This window comes from Aegilops tauschii, chromosome 2 (assembly GCF_002575655.3).
Source record: "Aegilops tauschii subsp. strangulata cultivar AL8/78 chromosome 2, Aet v6.0, whole genome shotgun sequence".
Taxonomy (NCBI): domain Eukaryota; kingdom Viridiplantae; phylum Streptophyta; class Magnoliopsida; order Poales; family Poaceae; genus Aegilops; species Aegilops tauschii.
The window spans coordinates 382,688,515-382,704,178 of record NC_053036.3 but is presented as its reverse complement, the minus strand read 5'-3'; the positions used below and the strand labels follow the sequence as shown (position 1 = coordinate 382,704,178).

General features: G+C 46.5%; 2 protein-coding genes across 2 annotated transcripts; one reads left to right on the top strand and one right to left on the bottom strand.

Moving 5' to 3' along the window:
* The first annotated feature begins 659 nt into the window (after positions 1-659).
* Positions 660-1,550, top strand: LOC109759815 (protein IDA-LIKE 4). Its single transcript, XM_020318656.4, has one exon. It carries the CDS (start codon positions 966-968, stop codon positions 1,227-1,229), a length of 264 nt encoding a protein of 87 aa, XP_020174245.1. The 5' UTR covers positions 660-965; the 3' UTR covers positions 1,230-1,550.
* Positions 1,551-11,722: 10,172 nt separating this feature from the next.
* Positions 11,723-14,861, bottom strand: LOC109759817 (succinate dehydrogenase subunit 5, mitochondrial). Its single transcript, XM_020318658.3, has 4 exons — positions 14,632-14,861; positions 13,322-13,626; positions 13,060-13,245; positions 11,723-12,049 (listed from the first exon to the last, which is right to left on the bottom strand). The coding sequence occupies exons 1-4, from the start codon at positions 14,759-14,761 to the stop codon at positions 11,993-11,995; spliced, it is 678 nt and encodes a 225-aa protein (XP_020174247.1). The 5' UTR covers positions 14,762-14,861; the 3' UTR covers positions 11,723-11,992.
* Between the last annotated feature and the right edge of the window lie 803 nt (positions 14,862-15,664).

The following is a 15,664-nucleotide window of genomic DNA, read 5'->3' as shown; positions in this document are numbered from 1 at the left end:
CTGCTCCCCTGCCTTGTCCTTTTCTTTTGCCCTTCCACTTCCTTTTCTTGGTGCACAGACAGGAGTGCCATCTCCAGCTTATCAATGCTGTCCTCTCCTCTCCAACACGCCCAGCCCCACCATGCACCCCCCCCCCCCCCCCCACACCGTCCATGTCCATCGCCGCGCTCTCTGCCTATGATCCAAGTTTCAAAAATGTATCCTATCCTAGGCCATGGCGCTAGAGGTAGATGAGCACATTCATTAATTCCCATCGCCTCTGCACCAACTCGAACGATTTGTTCCTAGACTATAGGCGCGCACCGGCGCACGCACCAAAATATCCTAACGTATATATAACCATGAGTTCCTTGCAATCTTCCAGACTGTGAATTAGCTGATCCGACTATGCAGGTAATAGTTTTTTTTTCCTCTCATGACTCGGCATGATAGTCAGTATACGTAAATTATCATGTCACACACTCACAGTAGTGCTACATAGTTAGAGGCACTATTAAAGCTTTTCGCCTTCTCATGTCACAGAGAATGCCTTTCGCCTCTCATTACTCAGCGTGATTCTAGTCGGTTACGTGAGTTATCATGTCAGAGACTCACACTAGTGATACATAATCTGAGGCACTATTAAAGCAGCCAGGGATTTATTGCAAACACACGGTAACCAGAAAATGACATCATGCATGTAGATTGCATATCTTTTTTCTTCCCTCTTGCTTGTGAACAAGTCCAAGCTAGGGAGGAAAGGAAAGCTCCTATATAAATTTGACGACTCCTCAGTCTCTCTCCACGCGCACATTCTCTCCAAGCGCCTGTCTACCAGCATCGCCTCCCTCCTTCCCCGCCATTTGCACTCACCAAAAACCTTCACCAGTTCATCACGTACGTACGTCTTTCTCAAACCACACCTTGCTTGCGCCACCAACTCTCGACCACCTTCCGTGCATCGCTCCGGCTCCGTACGTACCTACATGGGGGAAACGAGCAGCAGGGGGGCGGCTCTTCCGCCGCAGCTCCGGTGGTACGTCCTGCCCCTGCTCCTCCTCCTCCTTGCCATGGCGTCGAGCTCGAGCTGCGAGGCCTCGAGAGGCATGCAGCCCTTCAGGGGCCGGCCGCTGGAGCGAGGGGCGGCCAACCATTTCTTCGGGTTCCTGCCGAGGGGCCCGGTGACGCCCTCCGGGCCGTCGAGGAAGCACAACGCCGTCGGCCTCGACAGCCAGCTGGAGAAGCCGTGAAGCAAGGAGATGGTGCGTTGGCCGTCGATAGAGATATAGTAGAAATAGCTCATAGATACGTGTATGATGATGACATATGGTTGGTTAATCGTAGATGATTAATCTTTACGTAGTATGTAATGTATGGGGGTAGGTTGGCGTGTAACAACTATTCTTGGAGAGGTTCCTTCGTTTCTTGCCTTTGGTTTGGAGCCGGCAGAGTTGTTGATGCTTCCCAACTTTCCTTCCTTTGCAAACGCAGCCTCTTTTTTCTTTGGATAAAGCTAAAGGATGATTGATATGTGATATGATATATGCCGCTGCAAATCCTCTTTCTCTCTATAGAGACGTCTGGCAATGACTTTGCTGCGTCGTCGATTTGGTGTGAGCAGAAAAATGCAGGCCCTGAGTTGACAAAATGGCGGCCATGGCCAACAACGCTGCACCTTCCTTTGACTATATTTATCGATATTTCAAGGCAACATTAATTCCTTTTTATAGCGAGTACGTACATCTTGTTCCTCGACCTAGTGGTTCTTATTATTAAGATAAACCATCCAAGATCATAAGATTGGTGCAACAGTTAAATATTTGCGCTACAGAAATGGTTAATACGTGCATGTCATGTCGCGGATCGCGGATTAAGCAGGCTCCTGTGCAGATAAGAGAGGGGGCTGCTGCAGAGGGAGTGGTTGGTCTCTCACTCAGCGCTTTTGCCCGTGACATTTGGTGAAAGAAAGAAAGATGGATGGAAAGACGGGCAGGTGTGGATGAGGGAGATGCATGGGGGTGGAGTCGTGACATGACGCTTCCACCCATCCTTTTTCCTGGCCTCCAGAGTAGACTTGTCATGGCCTCCAAATCTTTGACGTGTTGGCTGGTGCAGCTAGCGATGCACGCGGGTAGGACAAGGGCGACATCTAAACCAACAAACACGGTTTGATTGCTTCACCAAAGTTACCCCATCTAATGGTACTTTGGTTGGTTGGTACACGCGGGCATGGACGACGTGCATGTCGGTCGCGCGGTGCAAATGGCCATGGGATTTTACTGCTTGGATTGCTTTTTACCGTGACTTCCTAGCAGGATTCTGAAGAGAGCCGGTCAACCAGAAAGCATTGGTTCCGTGTTACTAGTATTTTTGTCTCGGTTTTACCTCCGTCGGTCTTGTAGATGTCATTTGGACCAAGATGATCCGAGCGTCGTCTACAGATGCATGCATACAGTACGGCAAAAAGGCGACCGAGTGCCTCACTGAAATCCAATAAAGATCTCCGACAAGTGACAGCTGCAGCATGCGGAGAAAACGTAGTGGCAGCTGCCGCCTGCGGAGAAAATGTAGTGGCAGCATCCTTCGGAACCTTACCGTCCTTATACAAAAAGCAACGGGCGCCTGTAGGAGAACAGCAACGTTGATTATTGATCTGGTCCTCCTTTCCATCGAACGAAGACCGGGCGACGTAGCGCTGTTGCAAACTGAGAACGCTCGACCACAACCGCAGAGGCAGAGTGCGCGTGCAGCGCAGCACGACGGCAGCAGTTTCACTGCCACACGACGGACGGCTCGGGCTCGGCCACGGCAATGCGTCGTGCGCCCGACGGCCGGGCCCGGGCAGGAGACTAATAAATTCGAGGAAACGCCAGCAGTGGCCGGCCGCACGGCCGCACGCAACCGCCAGAGGCGTCCCGCGTCCCGCGCGCACGGACGGCGGTTCGCTGATTTCCAGCCGTCGCGCCGGGCCAACAGGGCGCGAGCGCCTCGCGGCCGGGGCGGTGGCACGGAATTCTCGCCCACCACCACCATGTGGCCCGCCTTGACGAAAGAGATCCGATCCATAGGCCGACGTCGCTCGCTGTTGACTACATACGCGCATACGCGGGGAGTGAGCGAAAGATGCCGCCTGCGCATGCGCGCGGCCGTCTAGTTGGAAATGTGGAGGATTTGTTAGTTTCGGAGGTGATTTTCACACACGTACGTGGCAGCGGTGCCATTATCGGTGGCATGCATCAGGCTTGTTTTTCCAAGGAGAAGGGCCGTGCTTGGCAAGCTTGACGTGACGCCCCAAATGTATCATGTGCATGCAGAATAAACACCGGTTTCCACGCCAGATCAGTACGATAGCATGTTTCACATTGTTGGAGTCGTTTCTATCATGGCCGAATTCCTGAATGTATTTACAATCTTCATTCCAATAGTCTTCTTTCACCATCACCCCGACAATGCGACAAAACAGAACAGCGTACACATGGTTCACGTCTATGGACATCAGCTCAGGGCACAACCTGAGGGTTTATTTTGTACCTGAATTCTTCTTAGTGCACGCGCACTTTTTCGTCGTCCCGAGCGGCCGGCTCGTGACCGCACGATCCCGCCCCGAACGGTCCAGGTGTTTTGTCGTTATCCACACCCTTCTTCCCTATTCCCCCGCGTCGTCCGCCGCGGTCACCCACACCTCGCGCCGGCCGCCTCTGCTCCAACTTGCGCCGCCCGCCGTTAACCCACCTCTCGAGCGCGGCGGCACCGCTGCCGGTGGACACCGCGGCGTATCCATCCTGTTGGACCCCGTGCTCCTTGATGGGATCGGGTCCTGCTAGCTGAGATCCGCTTCGTTGTGGGATTGGCTCAACGGAGCCATGCCGATGCAGGCTACAGGAGCTACGGTGACGAAGAACAGCCACATGAGAAGAAGAAGGGCTAGCCGAGTGGGATGAAGGTGCTCGCCGACAGCGACTGAAGTGGCGCTCAGTCTGCATCCTCGCGGAAGTGCGGCGCCAACCGCAACTACCGTGCTCCACAGTGTGACGGCAAAAGGTGCAGCAACGACGGCCACGGTCAATGAACGATGAGGATGCCCTCCGGCTTAGCAGTGGGCGAGCAAAGGAGTGTCGCTTGATCCCCAGAGCGGTTGTTTTCTCCGTTTAGAACCAGCAGCAAACGAATCGATTGATTCGTAACCACACAACGATGAGGAACCTTATCTTTTGGTTCTTTTTGCATTTTCGTCCTCTGTTGTTTGGATCCACAAGTGACCAAACTTCAGCATTATTGCACAAGTTTCAGCTTTCTTCTCCTCTTCCCTTCAGGGTTCATGGTGTGTAGCTGCTCGGAAATGCAAATAATTTTTGTTGGCATCCACAGTAGTTGTAGTTGCACACATAGTAGTCCTAGTTGAGACATGCATGGCCCCGGAGTTGCATAATCTAGTCTGCATAGTTGCATGTGAATTGTCATGGCTTGTAATGTAATCTAGTTGCACATACATTGATATTTAGTTGGCTTGTAATGTAGTCTAGTTGCACACACATTAATGTTTAGTTAGCAGGAAGACTAGTTGCACACACATATTCTCAGTTGGCTTGTAACCTAGTCTAGTTGCACATACATTGATGTTTAGTTGGCAGGACACTAGTTGCACACACATATGCGCAGTTGACACGACAATGTAATCTAGATGCACACACATTGATATTTAGTTGGCAGGACTAGTTACACATATATGCTCAGTTGGCGCGGCAATGTAGTCTGGTTGCACACACATTAATATTTAGTTGGCAGGACTATTGGCACACACATATGCTCAGTTGGCGCGGCAATGTAGTCTAGTTGCACACACATTGATGTTTAGTTGGCAGGACTATTGGCACACACATATACTCAGTTGCCGCGACAATGTGCACTTCTCTGCACTGCTCAGTTGGCGCGGCAAGGAGGTAGTTTTGGGGTGGAGGTCTCATAGAGGAAAATTGCATGTTTACGGTGTACGAGAAAAGTTGCACATCCCTGTCAGGTAGTTGCACATCGACGGCTAGTCAGTTGCACAAAACGGGGACAAAATTGCACAAAAAAATTCGTTGAAACATACTTATGTGCGATCTAGTTTTGAAGAGCACGACGCGAGGGTTCCAACGGTGAAAGCAGATCTTATTTTCGATGTTCCGTTCAAAAGTTATATCTTTTTAAAAGAAGTTGAACTTAAAAATAAATGATAGCTATGAGGAAGACCACGTGATAGTGTAAATGCCAACTAATGATGAGTACATGGTGCTAGATGCACATGCATGTACGTGGGGGACCAGCAGAGTAGCCTATCAGGTGAAAAGGAAGGCCACAAGAACCGCAAAGAAATAACGCGCTATGGGATTTCCTAATCGGGAAGAAGGGGACAGGAAATTTCCTTAAAAGGTGGGCCGCCCGGAAGCGCTAATGGGCAAACAGCCGCCCGCTAGACATGTCCTATTTTGTAAGGGCATCTGCAACGCCGACCCGCAAACCTCCCACAACCTGTTAGAAATAATGGGCTTTGCCCATTAACAAAGTCTGAAATCTTAAATGAGCCCATGTGTAAAATGACAAGTGGTGGTGCTAAAATTTAGTCCCACCGCGAAAGTTGAAAAAGGATTGGACCTCTTTATACAGTGGGTTCTCTTCACCACTGTAAGTGTTGTGTTGAGAAAAGAGAGAGGAGACCACACGCGCACGCTCGCTCGCCTTGCCTGGCCGTGCTGTGGCGAGGCGAGGCGGCATGCGCCTGAATGGTCCGCCGAAATCCGGTCCGTTGCTTTGCAGGAGCGAGGCGAGGCGGCATGCGCGTGAATGGTTTCATGCTATTATATTATCCATATTGGATGTTTTATATGCATTATTATGCTATTTTATATTATTTTTTGGACTAACCTATTAATCTAGTGTCCAATGCCAGTTGTTATTTTTTTTATTTTTGTCTTTTACAGAAAATCAATACCAAACGGAACGAAACTTTTTAACAATTTTTCTTGGACCAGGAGACAACTAAGAAGCTTCGGAGGAGGCCAGAAGGCCCACGGGTGAGCCACAAGCAAACCAGACGCGCCCTATGAGCTTGTGGCCCCCCGTGGCTCCTCCAATCCTAATCTCAGCTCCATAAATACCCAAATATTCTCGTATACCAAAGGGCACATCAAAAATACTTTTCCGCCGCCGCAAGCTTCTGTCCTCGTGAGATCCCATCTTTGGGCCTTTTTTGGTACTCTGCCGGAGGGGGATTCGATCACGGAGGGCTTCTACATCAACCTTGCTGCCCTTCCGATGATGTGTGAGTAATTTACCACAGACCTACGGGTCCATAGCTAGTAGCTAGATGACTTCTTCTCTCTCTTTGATCTTCAATACAATGTTCTCCTCGATGTTCTTGGAGATCTATTCGATGTAATCTTCTTTTGAGGTGCGTTTGTTGAGATCCGATGAATTATGGATTTATGATCAGATTATCTATGAATATTATTTGAATCTTCTCTGAACTCTTTTGTATATGATTAAGATAACTTTGTATTTCTCTCTGATCTATTGATTTGGTTGCCAACTAAATTGATTTTTCTTGCAATAGGAGAGGTCCTTTGTTTTGGGCTCAATCTTGCGGTGTCCTCACCCAGTGACGGAAGGGGTAGCGATGCACGTATTTGTATTGTTGCCATTAAGGATAAAAAGATGGAGTTTATTGTATATTGTTTGGATCTATCCCTCTACATCATGTCATCTTGCTTAAGATGTTACTCCGTTCTTGTTAACTTAATACACTAGATGCATGCTAGATAGCGGTTGATGTGTGGAGTAACGGTAGTAGATGCAGAATCATTTTGGTCTACTTGTCACGGACGTGATGCCTATATTCATGATCATTGCCTTAAATATCGTCATCACTTTGCGCTTTTCCATCAGTTGCTCAACAGTAATTTGTTTACCCACCGTATGCATTCTTCCAAGAGAGAAGCCTCTAGTGAAAATTATGGCCCTCAGCTCTATTTTTATCATATTATTTTCAGATCTATAAAACCAAAAACCCAAAAATGCCTTGCTGCAATTTATTTACCTTTAATTTAGTTTGCACTTTTATTTATCTTTTATACCTATCTCTATTAGATCTCATCCTTGCAAGTCATCGTGAAGGGATTGACAACCCCTTTATTGCGTTGGGTGCAAGTATTTGTTTGTTTGTGTAGGTGCTATCATTGGAGACTTGTGTGTTCCTTCTACTGGATTGATACCTTGGTTCTTAACTGAGGAAAATACTTATCTCTACTTTGTTGCATCACCCTTCCACTTGAAGGAAAAAACCAACGCTAACTCAAGAAGTAGCAATGGTCCGCTGAAATCCGGTCCGTTGCCTTGCACGGGTGTGGCTTCCTTTTGTCGTTTTATTTTTATGTCTTGGCAGACAAGTTAATAATTCCTTGTCCGGTAATTATACGACTTAGAAACCAAGTCGGTTTGGGATTGTTATCGCAACACAATACCGCCTCTGGTCCTAATATATATACTGCTATCGGCTGCGGCCAAGGACATGATACGTCTCCGTCGTATCTATAATTTTTGATTGTTTCATGCTAATATTATACAACTTTCACATATTTTTGGCAACATTTTATATGATTTATTGGACTAACATATTGATCCAGTGCCCAGTGTCAGTTACTGTTTTTTGCATATTTTTTGTTTCGCAGAATATCCATATCAAACGAACTCCAAATGCAATAAAATTTTACGGAGAATTATTTTAGAATATATGTAATTTTTGGGAGGTGGAATCAACGCAAAAGGAGGCCCACGGGCCCCACATGACACCAGGGCGCGGCCCAGGCCCCAGGCGCGCGGTGGTGGGTTGTGGTCACCTCATAAGGCGGTTGCTACCCTTCTTCGGGCGCAAGGAAGCTTATATCTGGAAAAAATCGTGTTAAAATCTCAGCGCAATCGGAGTTATGGATCACTGGATATTTAAGAAAAAGTTTCCGGCCAGAAAATAGGAGCGCGAAACAGAAGAGAACAGAGAGATAGATCCAATCTAGGAGGGGTCTCGCCCCTCCGCCGCCATGGAGGGCATGGACCAGAGGGGGAACTCTCCTCCCATCTAGGGGGAGGCCAAGGAAGAAGAAGAAGGAGGGGGCTCTCTCCCCCTCTCTCCCAGTGGCGTCCGAATGCCGCTGGGGTAAGGATCGTGACGGCGATCTACATCAAAAATCTTGCTACCGTCAAGACCAACTTTCTCCCCCACTATGCAGCGGTGTAACACCTCTTCTCCCCGTTGCAATCTCTACTTAAACATGGTGCTCAACACTATATATTATTATCCAATGATATGTGGTCATTCTATGATGTTTGAGTAGATCCGTTTTGTCCTATGGGTTGATAGATGATCATGATTGGTTTGAGTTGTATATTTATTTTGGTGTTGTCCTATGGTGTCCTCCGTGTCGCGTAAACGTGAGGGATCCCCGCTGTAGGGTGTTGCAATACGTTCATGATTCGCTTATGGTGGGTGGCTAGAGTGACAGAAGCTTATGACCGAGTAAGGGGTTGTTGCGTATGGGATAAAGAGGACTTGATACTTAATGCTACAGTTGGGTTTTACCTTAATGATTTTTGGTAGCTGCGGATGCTTGCTAGAGTTTCAATCATAAGTGCATATGACCCAAGTACGAAAAGTATGTTAGCTGATGTCTCTCCCTCATATAAAATTGCGATAATGATCACCGGTCTAGTTATCGATCACCTAGGGACAAATGACTTTCTTGTGTGACAAAAGCTTTCTACTTTTATCGTCTTGCAATTTATTCATAGTTTTATTCTCGCAAAGTACTTCTAGTTTTATTCTTGTTCTAGGTAAAGCAAATGTTAAGTGTGCGTAGAGTTGTATCGATAGTCGATAGAACTTGAGGGAATATTGTTCTACCTTTAGCTCCTCCTTGGGTTTGACACTCTTATTTATCGAAAAATCTACGATTGATCCCCTATACTTGTGGGTTATCAAGACTTTTTTCTGGCGCCGTTGCCAGGGAGCAATAGCGTGGGGTGAATATTCTTGTGTGTGCTTGTTTGCTTTATCACTAAGTAGTTTTTATTTTCTGTTCTAAGTTGTTCTTTATCTTTTGTTATGGATATGAAACACGAAATAAAAAAAATAGTTGTACTTGCTACTCATGGAGATGGGGAACCTCCTAAAACCCTTGATGCTCATTATGTGAAAAATATCATACACTACTTTGATAATCCTAAGAAAAGCCCGTTCAACTTGATAATGGAAGACACGTTGGATCAACGTGAATACTTTAGGGATTATCGCTTGACTCAAAAAGGAAAACTGTTATGGGATCAAATTCATATGTTGCATTGGTATGCTCGGGATCTATGCTTTAGATATTATTATACTTGTTGCTCTAGGATGAAGGCTCCACACCTTCCCTTTTCATGCAAATTTAATGATAATGAAACATTGGCTTATTATGCTAACGGTAGATATGATTACTATGATGTGGAACGAATAGAAGAATTTGTTGCTTTTAAGGGTGCTTATGAAATTGAACCTATGTTTGAAAAGTATGAAGATTATGATGATTTTGTTTATAGACCTGAAAATTTTGCTATACTTAAATATTTCTATGAGAATTATGAATATAATGTCGATATTAATGAGTTTATTGAGAAAGTCTCTGCTGTCCAAGAAGAGGCTAATATTTTGGAAGAATCTATGAAAGAAGAAATGGATGAAACTGTGAGCGCAGTGGATGAAAAAGATGATGAGGAGAGCGAAGAACAAAAGGAGGAAGAGCGAATTAGCTACCAGTTCCCACCTTCTAATGAGAGTAACACCAGCTCAGGGCAAAACCTCAGGGTTTACTTTGTCAGGGCATCTCCAACACCGACCCGCAAACCTCCCACAACCGTTCGGACCGTGTGGTCCGGACTGCGGAATCCATTCAGCGCGGTCCTGTATTGGTCTGCGGGACGGTCCGGATGCGATTTCTCCCACAAACGGAGACAAAAATGGGGAAGGTTTGCGGGAGTCCGGACCGATCCCAAGCCCTCTTCTGACCGCCCTGGCCCACCAAAAACCCCTCCCTCCCCCGCGAGTTTTTGTCCAGCGCCGCTCCAGAGCGTGAGTGCCTGCATTCATGCCCGGCCAGAGCGGACGCGACTGTCACTAGCGCCGACATTAAAGCGGTGCGCCGGCCGAGAGAGCGCCGCCCGCGCCGCTTCCCGGTGCAGGCGACTGCCGCGCGTTCAAACAACACGACAGTCGCCTATCCGTCTACCGCCCACATTGATGGCATGCGGTTGCCGAGGCGTCTCCTCCTGCGCCGCCTGTCTGCCGCCAACCGGTGCTATATAAACCGTTGCCCTAGTTTCCCGGCCATAGCCGCAGTCATCCCTCTCCGCACCACTCCCCACCATGGATCCCTCCGCAGCCAAAGTTCTCTGGGACGGGTTGACCTCGGAGCAGAAGAAGGCCATGGCCGCCATTGCTGCCGACTAGCAGGCCGAAAGGCAGCCGAAGGACGCGTCCTCCGACGTCGTGCAAATGGAGGATGCCTTCGACGACGAGCCAGCGCCACCCACCTCTTCCTCCGCGGCACCCTCCTCCTTCGCTCCACCCTCGCCGGTGCATTGCACCATGACCATCGCGAGGCCCATGCCCATTATATGGACATGGTGCGGGTGAAGCGGGAGGAGCAGTTTCGGGAGGCGCAAGCCGACGCCAACTACAACCACAACCTCCTCTAGGAGCATCTGCAGGCGGAGGAACGGGACGCCGCCGGACGCGGAGCAGGAGGCGCTGCTCGAGTCCTACCGCTCCGCCCTCGAGATCCGCCTCGCCCGCTGGCGGTGGCAGCAACGGGTGGCGGAGGTGGCGTCCGCCTGCAAGGAGTGCGACGACAAGGCGGGCGACGCGTTGTTCGGCGACACCGTCGACGAGGAGTCCGCGCCCCGACGCCACGACCACAAAGAAGCCTGCACATCCGCGTGCGCCACCGATAGCAAGGAAGAGTAGTGCGCGGTAGGTCGCCTCCGCTTGTGCCACCGCTCCTCCCCTCCCGTCGACACCAAGCTTGGTGGGCTGAGCATCTTCGGCCTATTAGTCGCTTGGCGGCGACGTGGAGGCGGACAACTTCAGTTCCCGGGGCTCCGGAGGCGGAGCCAGAGAGCGCTGATGCGGAACTGAAGAAGGTGAAGTTTCAGTTCTCGGGGCTGATGGCCGGACATGGGAACCGGACGCCGGTGATCATTTAGATTAGGTATTAATTATACTCCAGAGCCCCCCTAGCACCGCTTTGATGTATTTGTAATGAAATCCATCATGTTTATATGAAATCTGGTGTGTTTATATGAAATCCGGACTTGTTAGAACGAATTTCGTCCGGTTGGTTTAAGTTGTTGTGAAAGTGTATGCGGCTACGGTTGGTTGGCTGCCTCTGGGAGAAAATTTGCGGGTTGCCATTGTAGATGCCCTAAGAGCACCGTCTAAATCTTTATATACACAATGGTCTCCATCAGCATGTGAATATCTTCAGCCCAACTCATGCTATTTATCTATAAATATGGAGGTTATATAAATAGACACATGAATCAAGATCTTCTTTCTTGACTACATATTTTCTACTACTCCCTCCGTCCCATAGCTTGCAAAATGGTCTTACATTATGAGATGGAGGGAGTACTTTTTAACAAATTCAATACATAAAAAAAAACACATTTTCTATCCATGAAGCATAAATGAAGAGAAGCATCATGTTTCACACGCACCATAAAGCATCCAGGAGTGAAACAAAATTAACATGAACCAGGGACTTGCTATTATTACAGCAGCTTGGCAAACCAAGATTTAATACAGGTGTGCACGTACGTGTGATGATTTCATCGTTATTGGCACGCTAGCTACAAAGGAAATGGAAACGATATTCAACACCTCATTCTGATGAAGCAGCTTTGCTTCAATCCATCCACTTCTGCCACAGCTCTAATTTGGGCACTTCCCTCACGCCCTTAGCTCAACATATGACCCAGAGATCCCTGAGGTTCCTATCAGTGTGATCTGCAAGTAAAATAACGTCATCAGGTGTAAGGAGTACTGAATAAAAGTATATTCAACAAATACAATCCAGGAAGAGAAATGCTACAACTACGGCCAATAACTACAGAATCAGTTGTACAGGCTGGTTCATGTAATGGCCAGTTTGTAGTAGTTATGGGATATATATTGGGAAAAAATGTAGAGGACAAGACAACGCCTGGCCGGAATCAGCCAAAAAATGGTTGTCTTCCATTTATCTTATGCGAAAACATTTGGAAGGGAATATGTTAGAAGGTACAAACTTGAAAACGACTACACATTAGCCCGAACCAATGTAATTCGGACTAAACTCAATAACCAGGGTTTGCCTGGAGGTCACCCAAGAGCTGATTTTATGTACGTGTTGTTACTTCATTCCAGATAAGAGGAAGGTGTTCTTACGGGAACAAATCAAAGCCCTCTAGGATAAACTGATTAAACACATCAACATATTTCTGGGAAGCATAATTTGTACCAAACTTAGAAAAAGAACTTACATGTATAGTGGAATTTTTCAGCATGCTTTAAAAATCAAATGAAATGGGTGATGGTCATAGTTGAAGGATACGAGTTTGGTAGACAAATTTCAAGTGTTCTGTCATTAATCTGTTCCATGTCTTTCTTAAAAAAAAACTTAACAATAAATTCTCCATTTATACGACTCATTTGGTTCACCAAAATAAAGGAAAAACAGCCAACTCCAATATACTGTTTAATGTTGCTCTCTTTTTTGTGACAAAAATAGAAGAAATGGCAAAAACTACCTCCGCTAAAACATCTTTAGGAGTATGATAATACTATATACACGCCAACAGTAAAAGGCAACCGCTGAACATCATCCTAAACGGAACTAAAAAAAATGCCCATCATAGCCCATACAACACTGTTTGACTGAGAAAGCCATGGATGTCTCAAAAATACAAGTTCTACAGCAAAAGCTGGTATTGAATTAACCATACTGGTGGGGCAAGTAACATTCAAAATGGACTTACCTTTCCCCACTCGGATCCTATGCCACTGCATTTCATTTTAAGGTGAATCATTTTGGTACCCAACTCATTTTCCACCTTCTTTCGTAGAATGTGTTCGTCAGGCCCAAAGGATTCCAGATATGTCATGTACCTATTATATGTGGACTTAACAGCATCTTCTACATAACCAGGCAAAGGGCCCACGTTCTGCAAGAGTTAGGCTTGGTAAGAGTTCAAACTCAGCAGTACATGAATGAGGGAATAGAGACAATTAAGTACCAACCTCGCCTGTTAGACCACAAAGATCATCCAGAGCCATTCTTAGGGTAACTAAAACTCCACCAAATTCTTCACATGCCTCAGCTGCACGAAATACATTTTTCAAAGCCTCTTGACCCGCTGCATCATCAGTGGATTTGGATACTGCTTTCTTTGCTTCCTCTAGAAGAGAATGTGGAAGTTCACTCCAGCTCGCAGCCATCAAATCCTTAAGAGCAGATTCAATTTGTGGGTCAGACATTGCAGGCATATGTTTTTCATTTGAACTGAGCAAGCGCCTGAAGTTCGATGAGAAAGCATTGTTGCCACCTTTACAACATGCAAAATTTAATCAACAATGAGCACAGGGGATAATACATGAGCACAAGTATAAGTTTGACTAAGGTAGCACTGCAGAGAAACGAAGACTGATAAGGAAAAGCATTATTGATGCCTTACAATTTATACCAGCATTACGAATAGTTTTTAAGTGGAGCACCTACATGAGCACAAGTATAAGTTTGACCAAGGTACAATACTAGCATTGCAGAGATATGAAGACTGATAAGGATACGCATTATTGACACCTTACAATTTATACCAGTGTTACGGATATTTTTTAAGTTGGAGGCACCTACATGAGCACAAGCGTATTTTTGACTAAGGTACAATATTAGCATTGCAGAGATATGAAGAATGATAAGGATAAGAACCATTGACGCATTAAAATTTATAGACTAAGGCTATGATTTTGTTTTTCATCTTGTTGCTTTACAGCCAAAGTAAAATCTTGCAAGCCAAAAAACAGAGTCATTCTTGCTTGAAGCAACATCAGAATTTAGAAACATACATAGGTATTGTACGATTAAATGCTAAATTCAACATTTGATGCAACAGTAGCAGGAAAAACACTTCAGGACAATACTGATGAACTGTCATCTGGCATGTTATACCTGCTGCAAACTGTAAACACTGTCTACCGTGGTACCATAAACACCTGTATACGGACTACTAACATTCTCTAGTGATACTATAACCATGATATCATGGACATCCCCAATATTCTATCTTTTCAACTACCTTTGTAACACATTTTCTCACTTCACAATAGCTTCGCGTCCCAACACCAGAGTACTAGCGTATCAAAATTGAAATATTTGTAGCAATAAGGTTCAAAATAAAATCGGTACCAATTAAAATACTTCCGCAATTACAACCTACGAACAGCCTAAACAAGCGAGCGAACCGGACGGGATCCTAAGTAGAGAATGGCGCAAATCCGGACACATATGATACTTTCGAGTAGCAACCAACAAGATGCGATGCGAGGACGACCTGAGATGACGGTGATCGAGCGCGAGACAGCAGGACGTGAGGCGTACGGGAGGTTTGACAAGGTGGGCCGGGAGATGAGGAGGAAGCGGTGCACGGCGGCAGCGGAAGAGGAGGGGAGGGCGGCGGCCATCGCCGGTGTCTGGACTTGGTGGAGATTGCAGCGAGATGGGGACGATCGTGAACAATTTTTTTTTTTGAGGGGGATTGTTAAGCCCGTCGTAGTGCCATTTTCTTTTGTGGGCCTTAAGATGAATCTTTGATTAACTGGACTGAATTGGGCTGGCCATATAGCACATGGCCCGTGTAGAACATTTGCATGCTTTACGCTTGGGACCGGGCCGCCACCTATGGTTAGGTCATCCGGGAAACCTTCCCTCCGTCCTTGTAAATGTGGTGACGACTGAATAAAACTTCGTATGATTGTCTAAAAAAGGTGCAGAACAAAACATATAAAAAAATCTCAAAAGAAAAAACATATAAAAAAAGAGGTGCAGAAAAAAAAGACACATCACAAAGATCTTCCATTCCTAAATAGCTACAACTCACTACTTTCCTAGATTTGCAACCATGCCATATAAGCAAGTCATGCATTCAAGTCACAAATTGCATTGTTTTTGCATTACTTTATGTGCATGCAGTGCACCACGTCATCAATTCATGCATGTTAGTCATAAGTTATTTTTTGCATTGAACTTTGTATTGATAGTATGTTTTGGGCTTGATACGTATGTAGTTAACATTTCACATTTTTCTCAGAAATGACATTCTTTTAGTTGTAATCAATTTTCTTCTTCTTCTACTTGTGTGCCAAGTTCTAAAATCAGTGGTCCGTCCCACGTTGGTGACGGTTACGTTCTGTCCGGCGATCGCGGAGGCGATTGGGCTCCTTCCTGTCTCCCCCGCCGCCTGTGGACGTCTTCCGATCTCGTCGCCGGTTCTGCCCTCTAAGATCTCGGCCCTGCGAGTGCGTGCTCCCTGCGCGATCCTTCCCTGTCCCCCACTAAAGACCTTTCGCGTGTCCCCTAGGGCACGG

Bases quoted from the DNA above. Each gene is read 5' to 3' on its own strand.
- LOC109759815 (XM_020318656.4), top strand. From the start codon at position 966: ATGGGGGAAACGAGCAGCAGGGGGGCGGCTCTTCCGCCGCAGCTCCGG.
- LOC109759817 (XM_020318658.3), bottom strand. From the start codon at position 14,761: ATGGCCGCCGCCCTCCCCTCCTCTTCCGCTGCCGCCGTGCACCGCTTC. The intron at 13,627-14,631 runs GTCGTCCTCGCA...CATGTTGTAAAG, and splicing joins CTCGATCACCGTCATCTCAG to GTGGCAACAATGCTTTCTCA. The intron at 13,246-13,321 runs GTTGGTACTTAA...TAACTCTTGCAG, and splicing joins TTTGTGGTCTAACAGGCGAG to AACGTGGGCCCTTTGCCTGG.